General features: G+C 38.8%; 1 protein-coding gene across 5 annotated transcripts in view; it reads left to right on the plus strand.

The window, feature by feature from the left end:
• Positions 1-17,114, plus strand: part of N4BP2L2 (NEDD4 binding protein 2 like 2) — a 47,294-nt gene extending 30,180 nt beyond the window's left edge. Inside the window, exons 7-11 of one of the 5 annotated variants that reach the window (XM_071552931.1) lie at positions 4,883-5,496; positions 9,091-9,176; positions 9,799-9,844; positions 10,906-11,094; positions 15,645-17,114. In XM_071552931.1, the coding sequence (XP_071409032.1) occupies positions 4,883-5,496; positions 9,091-9,176; positions 9,799-9,844; positions 10,906-11,066 (907 nt within the window). In that variant the 3' untranslated portion in view covers positions 11,067-11,094; positions 15,645-17,114. Of the gene's footprint in view, positions 1-4,882; positions 9,177-9,798; positions 9,845-10,905; positions 11,095-15,644 lie in introns of those variants that run through there. The other 4 variants (XM_071552941.1, XM_071552912.1, XR_011697533.1 and 1 more) reach the window with 4 other exon arrangements.
• The last annotated feature ends 260 nt before the right edge of the window (positions 17,115-17,374 follow it).

Below are 17,374 nucleotides of genomic sequence, written 5' to 3' on the forward strand. Positions count from 1 at the left end.
ACAGAATTTTAAGTGTTTCATGTTGTCCTTTTTTTCTCCTTCTTAACCTGCCTTTGAACATTGAGCCATACTTAAAGGTGCAGAAAAATCCAGTCAAACTAAAAATGGTGCCTCTTCTCCATCTGTACATCCATTGCTGGGGGTGTTTTGTTTTCCAGTGCTTTGAACTGTGTCAGGTGAGATATTTGTGGCATCTAAATGAGGTTGAAGCAGCTTTTGAGTTGTTTCACTTGTTTGGAAAGTTGATGTTTGATACTGGGCACAAGTATGTTCAGTGCACGTGTAGTATATATCGGACAGTATATTCAGGATTGATTTCCTTAATGTTGATCAACATATTCTATGATTAATGAGCCAAAATAGAACATTTCAGTCAGAAGATATTTGACTTTCATTAACCAGGAAGGACTAAGATCAGGAAGGTCACCCCACCTGAAATTTTTATGGAGTGAACAGCCTGTCATTTGGAACCAAACTGTTGTTACTAGCACCTCAGGAATGTGGGGGGTTGGGTGGGCAGGTTGTTTGCTTTTTTACTTTGAAAAGTAAAGTGCTGCACTTTGCCGTGTATTTGATTAAATTAGCGTCTTCCAAAGGCATGTTTTAATCAAACCAATAGTATGGTGTTCTCTGTGTGCTCTCCAGATAATAGCCTGTCTCTTGTGCCTGGATTATAATAGGGCAGCAGTCTCCTATCTGATTATACATCACACAGAATGGTATATACATCAACCCTGTAGAAAAAGATAAAGATTGGAGCATCTTTTACAAAGGTATTTAAGTCTCACCGCAAGTGACAATGCTGTTGAGAGACTAAAGAATAATAGATACTGAGTTATCTTGGATCAAATCCAGTTAGTAGGATCTTTACTGATTTGGGGCAGAGAGAATTAACGTCATGTGTAAACATTTCTTACAAATCATTTGTTCTGGATTTCCTTGCTATGACACAACCTGACGTTGCTACTGGAAGTAGGTCACTTGCTCCCACCAACCAATTCCTTTGTCTTGGCTAGATACTTATTTTACTTCTTGCTAGTAAGTGAAATGAGCACAACAAAGGACGCACTTGTTCTGCAGGGTCAGCAGGGGAATCCACGCCCAAGGAGAGTGGTAAAACCAGCAAAAAACAGTAGTGGAAGTGCAAGGGCAACATCTGGAACACAGTAAGAAAGGGTGACAACTGTTTCTTCAGCTGTCTAATGGAATTTCAGCTTTCAGGAAGCCCAGTAATGCTGGCATGTGTCTTTTTCTAGGTGCTTGATCACCTGATGCCAATATTCCATCTGGGCTTAAGGAACTAGACCTTATATCACTCGTTTCAGTATTAAAGGCAAGATATGTAACAAAAAGATTGGTACCTTGGCTTTTTTTGTTATTCCAAAATTATAACTTCCATTTCTGGTTGTTACTGAAATAAAATTAGGTCACGAGGAATTCAGCAATGTACTTGGACTTACCAGATGGAGAAGGTGAAGTGTATCCCAGTAAGCGCCATTCATGTAAGCTGCTCTACTGTATTTTTGTGTGGAAAACTCACTCCAGAGACTTTGTAGATTAATGATAACACATATTTCTAAAAGAGCATGTACCTCATTGCTAAATGTCATATAGAATTGGATTTCAAATGTATCACTTCCTTTATATGACTAGGTTATTAGGAAACATTTCTTCACTGAAAGGGTGGTCAGGCATTGGAATAGGCTGCCCGGCGGAGTGGAGTCACTATCACTGGAGGTATTTTAAAGACATGTAGATGTGGCACTTGGAGACATAGTTTAGTGATGGGCTTGGCAGTGCTGGGTTGATGGTCAGACTCAATCTTGTAGGTCTTTTCCAACCCAAATGATTGTGTGATTCTGTCCTGTATTTCATTCCACCAGTGACTACAGACATTTTTTTATATCAAGCAAATATCAGCTTAGATGCATACTAGAGCTGAAGTGTGTACAACTGCAAATACATAACTCTTCTGGTTTTGCCATTTTTCAGCAAAATGTGACTGCCTTAGATTAATTGCTTTGTGCATTCTGCCTCAATAGTTGTGAGAAGAGTGCATTTGTTTCTCCAGTAAAGAGTGGCACCTGAGCACTGATTCCTTAACCAAGATGGTCAGTGCTCTTTTGAGCAGTAGGTTACATACAACCTAGAAGTCACATGTAACAGAGTTATGGCAAAAAGCTTTTAATATTGTCTAAACAGTGAGCTAAGAAATTTCAAAGTGTTGTTACAGAAGGGGAATTCCTATTTCAACAAAGATACTGGGTTTTTTTCCCAGGTCTTTTTGTTACTAGCCATTTTTCTAAATGCATAATATGTAGCAAAATTTAAATATCATCTGAAACAGCACCTTTTTCTTTTCCCTTTTGTATGTGTTTTATGGGTTTGAAAACAACTCACTAGCAAATGCCCCTGTAAAGGAGATAAGTCTGTCTGCATGCTGGTTCTTGAATTTTCTCAGTGTTTGTGTGCCATAGGGTTTTACAATAAGGAAAACTCTCAAAAGGTATGTAGGTGTACTAAAAAAGGAGGAATTAAATCTCAAGAAAACTAGTAGACAATTTGCTTCATTAAATGCAGAAACTCTAACATGATACTGTGTTACACTCCTCGCAGGAAATTATAGCTGTGCCATCATAGTGCATTAGAGTATTTCTCTGGAATAGTATTTTCTTAGAATCAGTTGGAAAACAGAAGTTACTTGGAAACATAAAGAAGAATAATACATTTTATTATCCTACATTTAATAACTCATTGCTTTTCTTTTTGCTTTAGTCCTTTCTTTAGGAAATGAAAATCTTTAGAAAACTAATTTTCCTGAACTGCTATAAAACCTCCATATTTCCAAAGCATAGAAATGACATAGTTGTATTTGTAATAAATTGTTGAATGCCACTTTTGAAGGTCACATCCAGGTATGCTAAATCATCATCCTGGATCAACATTTGCATTTGTTATTATTTTGACATGCAACAATTTCAGTGCAATAATAGCTGTTAGTTTCTCTTGGTCATCTCAGGGATTCCTGTCCCATATGTAGGTGGATGCATTTTTCCTAGTTTTGCATTCTAAAGTGAATCTTGCCCAGTGTGGTTTTCCCTCCCTATTCAGAATTAGAGTAGTAAGTGTGCTGACCTTTAAGACTCTTTCTTGCATTTCTTCAATACCTTTTGATGCTACATCACAGCCTAAGAACGGTTTTGTCAGCATTGTCCTGAAAGTGTCAGGGGTTAGACTCCAGAAACATGCTAGAATCAATATTAGAGAAGTTCTATCAGCAGCTGTGCAAATTCACATCTGAGGGAAGTGAGTGACAAGCAAAGTATAGCTGCAATAATAGCAAGAAGGGAGAAATTCGTTCCTTTCCTGTGCCAGTGCAGACATTGGTAATTTGGTTGTCATTTCTGCAATTGTTCTGGCAGCACAAGAACTTTTAGGGACAACAATAAATTCTTCTTGGAATTGGTGGACAGGTCTGAAGTTTTATTCCCCACTCCATTAAAAACAGTTAAAATTGGGACATTATTTTCTATTTCGCTGATAAGGGTTTTTTGATTCAGAAAATAGCCTTGTCTAAACCCACTTTCAAGTCAGGAATTGTCTTCACAGAATTTCAGAATGAATAAATGGTAAGAATAGGTTTCCATAGGTGCTTTAGTCCCCAGGTTGCCTCCAAGTGACCAGCATTCCCTTTATGTGGAGATTCACACCCCTTTTTTTTTTGCTTGTTTTATTTGTCTCTTTAGAATTTCAGAATACATTACTTAAAACAGGTAATTTTACACATGACTTTGCAAAAAATAAACAACTTTACCCTATAATTTTTCTAGCCACTGCTTTGCTTTATTTGTGTGTTGTGTGAAGTACCATCCCAAACAAAGAAAAGGAGCAGGTCTTTGACAGAAAGATTTATCAGTCACACTTAGCTCTGAAAAGTTCATCCCTGTGAAGAGTTGCAATTGGAGAAGTTAGATTCCTGGACTAGGTTCTTCTTATCAATGTTCGTTTCAGGGTTAGCTGGCTGATGGGCCAACAAGATTTCAGAGAGGTCACTGTTAGGGCTGCTATCTCTTCAATTTGATGAGAAATGCAGACAAAATAAGTAAGATGTTCTGAAAAGAGCTACAAAATTAATTGTAACTAAATGTGGGGTTTTTTTGTACAACTGTGTTATTTTGTTGATAATAAAATAATTTTTTTCCAAAAACATATAAATCAACAGGTCATATACTGAGTAGTAAATATCAGCTTGCTGTAGTCACTGTATGTTTACATTGTTTACATATTTACACTGAGAGTGGACGTGGCACTGAGTGCCATGATCAAGTAATCTAAGTGGGGTTGGATCAAGGGTTGGACCTGATGATCTCAGAGGTCTCTTCCAACCCAGCTGATTCTGTGATTCTACGATTATTTGGATTTTTAGTTAGTATGTTTTGAATTTGGGTATTTGATTTTAATGGATGACATTTTCTTACTATGTCCTCCACTTTGTACCTTTCTGCTCAGCATGACATTTAATGAAATTTCAGAATAACACCAGCTCATTAGTATCTGTTATTCAAACATCATGCCAGAAAGACATCCAGAAATGTGTTTGGTCTTGCAGAGATTTGTGATACTTTTCATAAAGATAAGTTAATGAGATAGCAGCTGTGTTTATTTAAATGGGTCTAAATGTTCAAGAATTGTCCAGAATAAGGCTATATTTGTTTAATTAATAGAAAGTTTTATCTGATATTCTATCTATTAAAAATCCACAGATAGTCTTGTGTTTGATCATCATATTAACATAAAGTATCTATTCTTCAAATTTATCACCATGAATACATTATTGCTCAAATTTGGTGGTTTACATTTAATTTTTTGTTGTTTTTACTAGGGAGGCAAAATTAAAGAAGATCCCTGGGCACCTGTTGAAAAAAGCAAATCAGAAGAAAAAGCAAAAAAGAAACAAAAGTATGGAAAATAATAATACAGAAATTACAAAAACAGTGTTACACGAAGTAGCTCATTATCCAATTCCAGGTGACCAGGATGCATCAGAAAGTGAAGAGGATGATTTGGAAGAAAAAAACAACAAATCATTATGTACATTCAGCAAAGCTCCAGAGGACCCAGTAACAGTTTGTGAAGAGAAGCCTAGCACTGCTGATGAAAGCCTAAGAGAAGCTGCAGGGGTTTCAAAAGAAAGGTTTCTGCTCACTGTGCCTGAAGTCTCAATGATGTCCAACAGTGCACTGAAAAATGAATTGCCTGTAGAAGGTGACAGTTCACTTCTAATAGATGTTAAACCTTTTTCTGCTCAAAACCTAACCACAAATGCATTCAATGATGAGGAAGCAAACCAAAGGCACAAAGAAAATCTTTGCAGAAGCAGTTTCCTAAAAATAAGCAGCGATAAAAATGCCATCCATGAAACAGAAGGCATCTCTGGAGGTTATGACACATCACTTTTAAGCACAGAAAACAAACTGGGATTGTGTCAAATTGCAGGTGAACCTGACGTGGAAGCTAAGCTGATAAGTTTAAACAGTGAAGAACCAAAAAACTCTCAGGGTTACAATTCAAATGTTCATGATAATGTACCTGATAATAACACAGAGGACAAAGGTGCATTAAAAGCAGAAGAGACTAGTTCTAATGCCTGGACTTCTTTTTCAATTCATTTATCTACTGAGGATTTGCAGCTGGGCTTTGATGCACAAATTTCTCTCTCTCCTTGGTCTGAGGATAAATTTGTAAGTGAACAAAGTCCCCAAAAAATGGAGGAACTTAAACAGGGTCAGACAAACAGTTCAGCAGAGCTAAACTGCTATCAGTCAAATGAAGGACTGGTAAAGGAAAAGCATAACGAAACACAAACTGAGGAGGTAGGCAAAGTAATAAGCAATGGTCTGTCTGCATCTCCATCTGGTGAAGTGCACTTTGCTTCCCTTGTGGAAGCCACAGCCACCTTCATGCCGTGTTCAAGTGAAGTGAATGTTCCAATAAATGATGCTACACCTACTACATCAAAGAGAAAAAGATACAAGAGAATTGTCAATTTAGCACCAAAGTTTAACCTACCCAGACAGATTGGTGGTCATAGAGAGGGAGGGAAGGAAGTCCCAATAAAAGATGATGTTCCCCAAATAAGTGTTTTGGAAGTCAGGCAAAAGAACTTTCTGAGCAAGAACCATGGAGAGGCACAAGAAGAGGATAGTGCATTGCAGGAATATTTTGCACTTTACAGTGACACCAAAGCAACCCCTGCCTTACCCACTCCCGATGCAGACACACTGTTTCATGATATTTTTCACATTCATTCAGTACAATGTTCTCCTATATCAGAACATTCCTGCAGGGTTTCTGTACCTTCCAGAACAAAGGAGGAACAAGCTGCAACTCTTAAGCCACAACACGTAGTTGATGAAAAAGAGGACGAGAGTGAACAAGTTTCTTTAGAGGTTACACATGGCCAAACAGATATTTTATCTTCTGTTAAAGTTGTGTCTGAATATCCAGAAGCTTCCAGTATATTGGCAAGCTGCAGTGAAAAGGTGAACGAAGCAGTTGACCCTGAGCCAGCAGAGGCCTCACAACTTGAAGATAATCAAGATGTGAATATGAAATGTAGTTTTCTGGGACTTCCCTTATCATTAGAATTTGCTTTTCAACTTGTGCAGCTCTTTGGTTCTCCAGGTCTTCCACTGGGTATAATACTCTTCTTACTACTCCTACGTAAAATTAAAAAAAAAAAAAAAACAACAACCCAAAGACCCAAAACCACACAACCCCTAAAAGCCACAAATAAAAGCCAAAGCACACCCTCCAAACCAAAAAGCAAACAAAAGGACTATTATTAAATTCTAATTTTTATTGCAGGTCTTAGTTAAATATTAATCCTATTGAAATGAATCACTGCTGCTTTGGTATAGTTTTGTTTTCTTTTTAACCTAAAATCCTCAGTCTCTATGAAAAGTGGCTTTTGGTTTGGCCTTGTATTTGCAGTCCTACTAGTAACAAAAATTACTAAATTAAATCCAAAGCATGAAGCTGTCGTTGACATTTTAATGCAACCTAGTAAGTAAGACTACTGTGTTTACAGAACTAAATGACATTTTAATACATCCTACTGAGTAAGACTTCATTCTGTTGATTATGAAACTAAATGAAAACATGGCACAAAATGTGTACTTTTATATAAAGGTTGTGTGTCTGGCTTTATGTTCCATTTATATTTTCAAACATAAAACCATTCTGGTTTTCTATTTCCCAAAATCTAACTTAATTTGAAATTGAATATCAAACTTAGAAGTTGCATTTCCTGATAGTGAATTCCTTCTTTTTAATCATGCATGATTAAGAAGTGTCACAGTGTTGAATACTTGCCTTCCAGGGTCCCAGCTGTCATATTTTTGTACTTTAGTTATTTTAAGTTGGCAGGTAAAGGACCATCAGTCCTCAAAGGAGTTGTTGTGGCAACCATGATTCCCAAATGTGCTGCAGGCTGAGCTGATGCTGCAGAGCTGTGACCAGCCACAGATATTTGATTGGAAATCACCCTGGGACACGGTGCTGTGTGTGCACCTGCTGACAGAGCTGTGCTCCCTGTACATTTGCACCCTTCAATTTTTTGGGTCCAAATTTAGTGGAGAAATTGTAACTTTCATTTAACGAACGAATAAGATTAAAGACACAGACCAGCTTTGCTGCATATAGACCTTTACACCTGGTGGTTTCAGTAGAATTTAAAGTTCAGTGAGTGTTTTCATATGACAGCTGAGGAGCAGATTTTATCAGTTTATCTGCCCAAACTGACCTCAGGATTCTTTGTTTTTGTTGTAAAAGCTGATGGCAATGCCACCTGCCAGAAGAGGGACACAAACCATGGGAGTCCTTACTGGGCTGGGTCCCCAAAGGACCTGCAGGGCTGCTTTACCTAATCTGGCACCACACACCACACAACTTGACATACAGAGCTGAAACAGAGCAAGGAGGTACTGCTGATGTCCTCAACTGTTCCATAGAAAACATTTTTCTTCTCCAGACTTGGTGAATCTTCATATCTGTGATTAAATTTCATATCTTAGAGGGAGTTGGCCATGACTTGAAAACAGGGATCTTCAGGGGAAAAAAAAAAAACAAACAAAAAACCACCCCAAGCCCAGGCATTCAGAAACAGTCAGTAGCTTAGTGAACTGAATGTGTTTCTTCTGTGAGTCAGTAACAGGTGAAATTCTCGGGCATTTAGATGAGTTTCTTTTGGAAATTACCTTTAATACAAACTCACCCCAGTATCTCTCTGAAGCCTTGCCAGCTTGTGATTGCTCTCTGTTGGGGTTTTTCCATCAGAATTGCACCTGCTGTCTGCAGAAGCCTGGCCATGCTCTCTTTTGTTTATCATTACCCTACAGTTTCAAAAAGTCTTGTGCTTTTCTGTGGCATATTATATATTGACAGGCTACCATTTATTCATGCACACATTTGAACTGTAGTGTTTTACAATACTGGCAATTGTGGTCAATTTTTTTTGAAATTATTTTGTTGGGGAAATTTTCAGTAAATAAATGCCTTTAGGTATTTATAAATAAACATTAAGGTGACTGACTTGCTTGTATGATCCTCAAGTGTAGAATATATTTTAGACAGTTTTCCTACAAAGAATGTCTTTTTAGCTTCTTGAACAGTGTTAGAGTTAAAACATTTAAGAAAGTATTTTCTTTAATGATACTGCACAAATTCCTATAATTAAACACTTTAAAATTTAAAGGCTATTACTTAAGTTGCGTTTTGTTTAATTTATTGTCTGAAAGCTTTCTGGTTTTCTTGTTTTCTAGTGTTGCACGAGTATGTGGGGGAAATGAAAGTATGGTATGAAAAGCTTTGTCTAAGTAAAGAAGCCAAACCCAAATCTCCATCTCCCTCCTCCCCCTCTGCACTGGCCTTAGATTCTAGAAATCCTAAATTCTGACTTTGCTGCTCACTCATTTAAATATCTGCTTCTTAAAAAAAGTATATAATGTGTGCACAAATTGTAAATCAGTGATATATTTTGGCTGTGGAGACATTTGAACACTCAAATACAAAAAATATTTTCTTCTGCAGAATCCTTGTTGCCAGATGATTATATAGTTCCTCTTGACTGGAAAGTTTCAGAGATGATCTATTTACTGTGGAAGACCTCTGTGGAGGTATGAATTTTAGGGGATTTCGGAAGACTTTCCAATATTTCATGTGCAAAGAGGAATTCTTCAGTTCTTTGCTAGTAAATTTGCTTTATGTCCTCAATGAGGAGATGGATGTTTTATGTACTCCTCTGAATATTTCTAGAACCAGCTCAAGGCCATGGTAGGATTCAGGTTTTGAAAAATCAGTGCCAGAAGTGCATAAAAAATACCTCAAAAAATAAAAAACAAGTATTTCTTTGATACCTGCATCTTGACCTAGCCAGTGTTCATTAAGTACAACCTATCATCATCCAGATGTTTTCCTTCTTAAGGTTTTCTCTCATCATCTGAGTATATCTCATCCTCTGCTACCTCTGCTAGAGCTGCAGCAGAAAAATCATTCTGAGTGTGTCACCAAATTAATTTTCCTTGACTAATTAGAAAGTGTTAACTTGCAAATTACTTTTTTCCCCCATCATGGCTATTGCTTTGTGAAGGTTCGCTTTTATTTGTCTGGTAGTAGCAATTAGGAAAATTCCGAACTAGTAACTATAAAATAGAGCGTGGACTTTGTTGTTTCCCCAAATAACAAAACCTCTAGTCACATACTTTCTTCTTTTTGCTGGACTATTGTTATCTATTTTAGGAAAAACAGAAAGAAAATGGATTGCAGAATGGAAACAGCTTGACTGGTAAGTGTATTCTGTGATACAAAAACTATAATATCCTTCTTGTTACACGGGTTTTCATCACCAATAAGTGACAACACTCCTCTTAGTGCAAAAGCACTAGGATGTGATAAATGAATTAGTGCCACTGTTGATTGTGTGTGTGGTATGACAGAGTGGTGTTCACATTGCTGTGTATTGTCACGTTATGGTTGCTGATGCAAGTACTGAAATTCCTTGCCTTTTAAAGTTTCCCTCATGGAATTAATGCAATACTTAGCTCAAGTTTATCCATTCCAGATCAGAAGAATGTTTAACATGAGGAAGTCTTTCTTTAGACTATTTCCCTGATAAGCTGAGTATCTTCTGGACATGTTCCAACACCTCAATGTCTCTCTTGTAATGAGGGATCCAAAACTGGACACAGCACTCAAGGTGTGGCCTTGCCAGTGCAGGGGGACAATCCCTGCCCTGGTCCTGCTGCCACACTATTGCTGATACAGGCCATGATGCCATTGGCCTTCCTGGCCACCTGAGCACACAGTGGCTCATGTTCAGCCACTGCCAACAGCACCTGAGGTCACACACTTGAGCAGTAAGAGGTATCAGGGTTCATGTGAAGCTCTCGACTTCTGCATGCACAAATTCCTGCAGTGTGGAGGTTACGGGATAAGGTTACTGGTTGTCTTTTTCCATGATGTCCATATTGGTGTAGTACAAATTCACAGGTTTCATTATATGGGTTTAAAAATACTTAATAGTAGTTCCCTGGAAGCTGGTAGAATTTACTGTCTAAAATAGAAGTATATTTTAGGAGAAAAAGATGCTTTTGGAGAGGACACATAACAGTGGGAATAGACACACACACAAGCATGAGTGCTCTCTTTCACTCCCTGTCCCCCTGAGAGACAAACTTGAAAGATTTCACTTATTTTGTAGACCATTTAGGAGGCGAAATCAAGACTATTCCAATGAAATAAAAGCTTGTTCTAGAAATACTCTCTCCTGACACAACAGAAATGACAGACTATAAAAGATAAATTTCAGTGTCTCTGGCTGCAGTTTGTAATATCTTTATTTTTTAGATGATAATATTAGCCTTGAAGATCTAAATAAAAATCACCAAGAGAATCAAGGTTCTTCTGAAACGCTTCCAGATATAGAGATCTTCCAAGGGATGATAGAAGAGAATGTCATAACCTGTGCTAGCACTGCCTGTCTGGATGCTTCCTTTCATCAGTCATGACTGGCCACCCTAAATACTGCATGAACAGGTAATCAGTCACACTTGTGAATGTGTTTCATTCTTTGATAGTACATCTAAAGAACATTGCTTGTTATATTTTTTTAAGGTGCATTTAGTATCTCCCAACTTACTTGAGTTTTAATTTAGTTAGGGTTCTGGGTTTAAGGGTTTTTTAAGCCAAAATGGGGAAAATAGAAGGAAGTATTTGGTTATTCAAGCATATGAATTTTTTTAATCTCTGAAATCTAAAACCTGCCTGGTGAAGTGAAAGTAGTGGGGCACTCCTAAGAGCTGCACTTTATTCCCAGTTTGGTTACTGTGGCAATCTGTTTTGAGTCATCACAATCCTATTTCCCTTGTTCCTTAGCATGGAGAGCAATACTGCCTTCATTAAGGGTCTAATTATGAAGAGCACTGTATGAGTTATAAAACCTTATTTCACCAAGTTATGAAAAAGTGACAGCTCTGCTTTGCAATAGAGAATCAGCAGCAGGAGGTTGCAATAAGACTCCAATATATTGAGCTGTTAATTTTTCATTAATGTTTTAATCTGGTGTGATAAAGTGTGCTACTGGATATTAGGAAGTATGCTAACATGTTCTTGCTTGTCTTGTGAATTTTTGAACCCTTTGGTAAGCTGACAAAGTTTCTGCAGTTTGTTTATGCAATATATTCTGGGTAGATTGTGATAAGAAGGAGACTTTGGGTTCCAGCTGGAAAATGATAGTTTAACTTCTGTATCACTTGCCATCAGTTGTTCTTTCCAAAATGGAAAATGGATTAACCTGTCATTTTTAAACAAGTAAACTGAGGTACACAGAAATAGAATAACTTGTACCTTGAGCAAAGTGAGCCAGAAAAAAGATTCTGGATCCTGAGGTTTAAATAATTCCTGTCCAGACATCACAGGACTGCTGGAGTATCATCCTCATGAGGCCTTTGTCACCCTGTGCCTTCTGCTTGACCTGAGCATGAGTTGATGGCTGGAGGAGTCAGAGGTGGATGTCCACTGTGTTGGGACAGTTGTAAAAGTGAAAGGTGATGTTTTTAGAAGGTTTCTTAGTTTTCACAGATGAGGTTCGTGTTAGAGAGGAAGTAGCTGAATAATTTAGGTTGGAATGGAGACCTCTTGAATGGAATTTGATTTTATTATATGCATTTTTATATCATTGATTACAAAATGACATTGCAGGCCATTTGCTGATTAGCCTGTACCAGCTACTGATATAGGAAGATGAGGGGATTCTCTGTGAACCACATAGTACAGACAGCACTGATCTCACAAGGTGCTGTCAGCATGGATCATCAATGACATCAAGAACCTCTGGTAGTGGTATTGTCCTCTTACATAATCAAATACTACAGTATTTGGTAAGCAAATTAAAAAAATTCTAACCAAATTCTTAGCCCTATGCCTGCTACACATTTTTAGAAGTTACTTGCAGAATTGCAAATATGAACAGTCTAGAGGCAAGATTTTGGCTTGTGGTACAAACTGGCTGGCTGGATTTGTATCCTAACCTACTACCCAAAAATGTCCAGGTTCACATGCTAAAGAAACAGACATGGAGAGCTCTCTTATCTTCCCAAGACAAAACTGTGATTGACATGAAGTTTTGGGGGTTTTTTGCATTTGTGTACTTCAAGAAAGGAAGGACACATGCTACCAGAGTATCCTCCCTTATTATCCATACCTCTTTCTGGTTGCCAAATCCAACAAACTGGATTTTCCATGAGATTTACGCTCTGTCTGCTGTGCTGCTACCAAAATTGTTTCAATCTTCCTCATCTGCTTGTTGAGTGCAGCAGAAATGCCCCCCAGCCCCGTGCCCTCTGCTGTCATTAAACCACAGTTTGTTAGTGATGTTGCAGTCGGTGCTACATGTGTGCCCTTATGTTAGTTCTAAGGAACACTTTGCCACCAAAGAAGGTTCTTAGTCCGTGTTTGGTTTATATAAAGACCTTGCACACGCTCTGCAGGGCTTGTCATGGAAATCTGTGCTGGGATGGGGCGGTTTAGTTGGAGTTTTGTATTGGGAGGAGGAGGGAAGTTAGTCAGGAGGGTTTGTGGGACTTTTGGTCTGGTTTAGTTCAACATCCGAAATGAATCAGGGGAAGTCCTGAAGGCTGTTGTAGGGAGACGGTGAGACAGCAGATGTCAGATGGTTTGGGCTGCTCTGGAGCTGTGATCTGCCTCCTCAGACCTGGCTGATGCAATGGCTCACTTCTGCTGAAAGCGTGAAGTGCCTTCCTCCCAGCCCTGCTCCAGAGATCAGCTCCAACACTTGTTGGCTGACATGAAGGCTGTAATTTAGCCTGCTATCCTTGCAGGAAACAAGTGGATAGTCTGCTGCTGGACTGACAAATTTAGATAAGCTGTAAAGCACAGCTCATGCCAAAGCTGGGGCAAGGGAGCAGATGAGGCTGTGCTGCTGCAGATACAAGGAGACGACATGCAGGGTGCCGTGTTTGGGCATCAGTCAGCTCTGACACCAGGAACCACATACCATGCAACCAAACTTTTAGGTGAAGGACTGCTTTTAAGCTTAAAAAAATGTAGGATGTTAAAAAAATAAAATAAGAAAAGTATATGAAAAGAAAAAGCATGTCTTAGGTTTTTCAGACAGCTCATGCTCAGTGTCAGGCACAAGATACAGGGTAACACAGACCCCTGCCCAGAACCCATGCAGGTATTCTGGCAGTCCTCTTAATTGTCCATGTGTAGGCACTGTAAAAGGCAGGTGAGTTTTTCTGATTGATAGTATCTCTGTTTTTGTTAGATAAGATTGTCTTTCTTCCCCACAAAGTAATTCTCTTCTGGTCACTGATTAAAGCAGACTGGCCAAGAATGATGTCCTAGATTGGTTGTAAAACTGTAAATGTTGAAATGGGTTTGATTTCATCAAATGTCGGGGGAAAAAAATTTGAAAATTGAGACATTCTGACTGAAAGCTTTTAAAAACATAGAAAATAAATGGATGGCTAATGTGGTCACGTCAGTCCCTTTGGATTGGAAAGTAAACTGAGCATTACTGGCTAAGTGCAACTTAATCCGTTAGCCAGATGATTGTGCCTCTGTACTCATGTTGTGTAAGGGTGTTTTCATTCCAGTGGGAGAGTGAGCGGTGGTGGTGATCCTCTGTGAAAACACAGGGTTGATCTCAAGCTGTTGTGCGAGCTCCTTATTGAAGCATTGGCAGCACATCAGTATTTGTTCCACAGATTAAGCAAGAGTTCCCAGTTTAGAAAATGCTGAGGTCAGTGAAAACAGCATTATTTCGGTGCCTCTAAGTTCTCCTTAGAGTGGGACTCACAAGGCGCAATACAAATGTAGCACAAGAACACAAAACTCGCTGTCAGTTTATGCATTTCCCTGCAGGATTACTGCAAAAGAAAAGCTGGCATGTTTCTTTTTGAAGCTTAGTGGTCAGGAACTCCCTGCAGGAAGACTTCTTCCCGAGCAGCCTGGTAGGGTGTGGCTTTCATGAGACAATCTCTTGGTGCTGTGCATTATCACTCCTCCTTCCCCTGGCTGTGCTATTCCCAGCGCTTCCCTTTGCTGCATGCGATGGTTCTGCAGTCAAAGTGAAGCAGTTCAGCTCCATCAGCCAATGCATGAAGACATCCAAAAAGCTTTTCGTCTGGACCATGGCACTGAAACAAATTGTTCTAGAGCCCATGAGATCATCCGGATGTGGGCAAAGGAGTAGAAACATATAGCTGAGACATTCAGGATGGTCTTTCATCTAGCATGAAAAAATTAATCTAGAAGATACAAAGAGGACTAAAGCAGTCTTCCAATATTGCCACAGAAAATATCATCCCATGGCCAAAACTTAGTTGCTAGTTTGATATAGTAATAAAAATGAAATTTCTCTGTCCTTTGACATTTAGCCACTAATATTAAACAAAATGAAGCATGAAAAAGTGTACAGAATTGTGACCAGAAAACCTAAACTGCCCTTTTCAGTACTTACCAGAAAGACCTGGCCCAAAAATGACTTAAGCAGAGAGTAAGAGTATGATTACCTTTGGGGAAAAAAGAGCTGCCTCCAGCAGTATTTCTGGAGTTCTCAGAGCAGAGACTCAGTGGGTGCCTCACATGAACTCTGTAACTTGTAGGCCTGTGAGGTCCTGAGTGAATGTAACAGGGGAAGAAATTCCTACTATAGCAAAACAATTATGAGATATATCTGTACTATAGTCGTATTAGTTGAATAGCTGTTCATTTTACAGGGTTTGTGACATGAAAAGAAAATCCATTACTCTTTATTTTTCAGCCTTGAGATTAGGTCCTTACTACTGCTAGTTTTGACACCTAAATTCTTCTCTTCCATTCTCCCTGCATTTGTTTATTTTTCTCTTGCTTTCCGATGTCTTCTTCCTCTCCATTCTTTTTAACTTTTTAAACAAATAACCAACAGCTGAGTACTAGAGACTTTAAAAAATATCGGAAAGGTGAACTCTTCTCAGTCTGGATTTTCTTTCTCGGGTTGGATTTACAGCTGTTAAGTCTTTTTACAGCCTGTGGTGTTGCTGCATTTCAGCAGAATCTCTTTTTTTTTTTTTTTATTTCAGAAACTTCTCGCTTTTTTTCCACCATGGAAGGACTTCAGTTGGACACCAAGGATTTTAGATGTGAGGGTTAACCTGAAGATTTTTTTTTTCCTTTGGCCGTCTTCTTTCCCATAGTCTTGCAGTATGAACCTCTCCGTCCATGTAACAATGATCAAAATTGAGATAATTTGTGCATGACAAACTGTTACTTTCTGAAGCCATTTGTGTTTTATACATTCTACATACATCCTCAAGTGTGATACAAAGAGTTTAAGAGCAGAGACCAGAAGCATCTATTGCCATGGGGTGAGCTTCAGGCTCTGGTATTTAATTCACTTGTATGGGGATCCAAGATGTTGCCACAGGAGCTGGCAGTGATGCTTGCCTGCAGGGAAGGCTGCCTGTTACATGTGCCTAATTCTGCCTTTCATCCTGTCCATCATAATTACATCCTGGTCCCTTTACAAGCTCAAGTGGAATAAATCTTCATCAGTCACTCCTATTATTCATCCAGGGATGCACAACTTACCTTTCTTTCTCCCAAAACCAGGCTTTATGCTGCTAGACTCATTTGGGACTATAAAAATAAGAAAATTTCACTACAGACCTGATTAAAACACACTGGAGAAAGGATGTATATGGTTTGTGGTAGACTGAGAAGGTGTATAACTAGCACTGATAACCAGTGATTTGATGTTTCTGTTAGAGGTGTTAGAAGTATTTACCTGTGTACAGAGAGATAAATCATAATTAATTATGAAAAGCAACCTCTGTCAATTATGAGGCATGCATAAGGCTGGACATTTCCTTGTAGGGAGAAGGAGCAACAGAAAAGACAACTGTCACCTCACATAACAGTGAAAAGTGTGAGAAAAGGTGAATGAGAAGAGAAGGGAGGAAACCTGGGTTGTGTCTACTTGTCGGAAATATTTCCCACTTCTGCAGCTTGCAGATCCAGAATATTTATCATTTATTCATTCGACTCCTCACCTTTCTCTGCACCTGTTTCACTATGCATCAGCAAAAGAGCCAGGCCCTGAGTGCACTCATGCTGATGCTCCACCGTGGTCTAAATTGCTGCTGTGTCCCCACTTTCTACTTAAATTCTGCATGTAAGGAGGTAACAGTTTATGTATTTCTAAAGTAATGTTGTAGCACTGGTGAAATTTACTGGCTGCGCTGCCTTAATGCATTTCCCAGGTACAGGTGTGTATTTTCCTTGGCTGGGGAGGTGCTGCTCTCCTCCCAGAAGAACATTGCACAAAATGTGGTGGGGAGGAGGAAGGTAATCCCTGCCAGCCATAACTTCAGGTTCAGACTAGGGGCATGTACCACTGACAGCAGAAAAGTTAGTTTGATTTCGAGACAATGTCACTCAAGGATTAATACTGTCTTCCTACTTCTGTTTATTTAGAGAGAAATCTGGATGTCTGTATTTTCTGTTACTGTGTACTGACCTTACAGAAGGCTTAAAATAAAAAGTTTTCAAAATCTTGCAGTACTCTGGTATGGACAAATAATGTTTCATCTCTTAGTAGGTAGGGTGTTGCCAATTTAAATTTACTTTAACCTTCCCCACTATCTATAAATTTGACACTTTATGTACCTTTTTTCCTGCCGCTTTTTCCCGTCGTGCTTCAGCTAACGTTGGTGTGCCGTGTGCCCGGGAGCGAAGCTTTCTCCCTGTATGTGAACACTCTCTTTAGCACTATTGGCAAACTTCACAGCCTCAGGCTTCAGCATTGAGGTTT

This window comes from Pithys albifrons, chromosome 1 (genome assembly GCF_047495875.1).
Source record: "Pithys albifrons albifrons isolate INPA30051 chromosome 1, PitAlb_v1, whole genome shotgun sequence".
Classification (NCBI taxonomy): domain Eukaryota; kingdom Metazoa; phylum Chordata; class Aves; order Passeriformes; family Thamnophilidae; genus Pithys; species Pithys albifrons.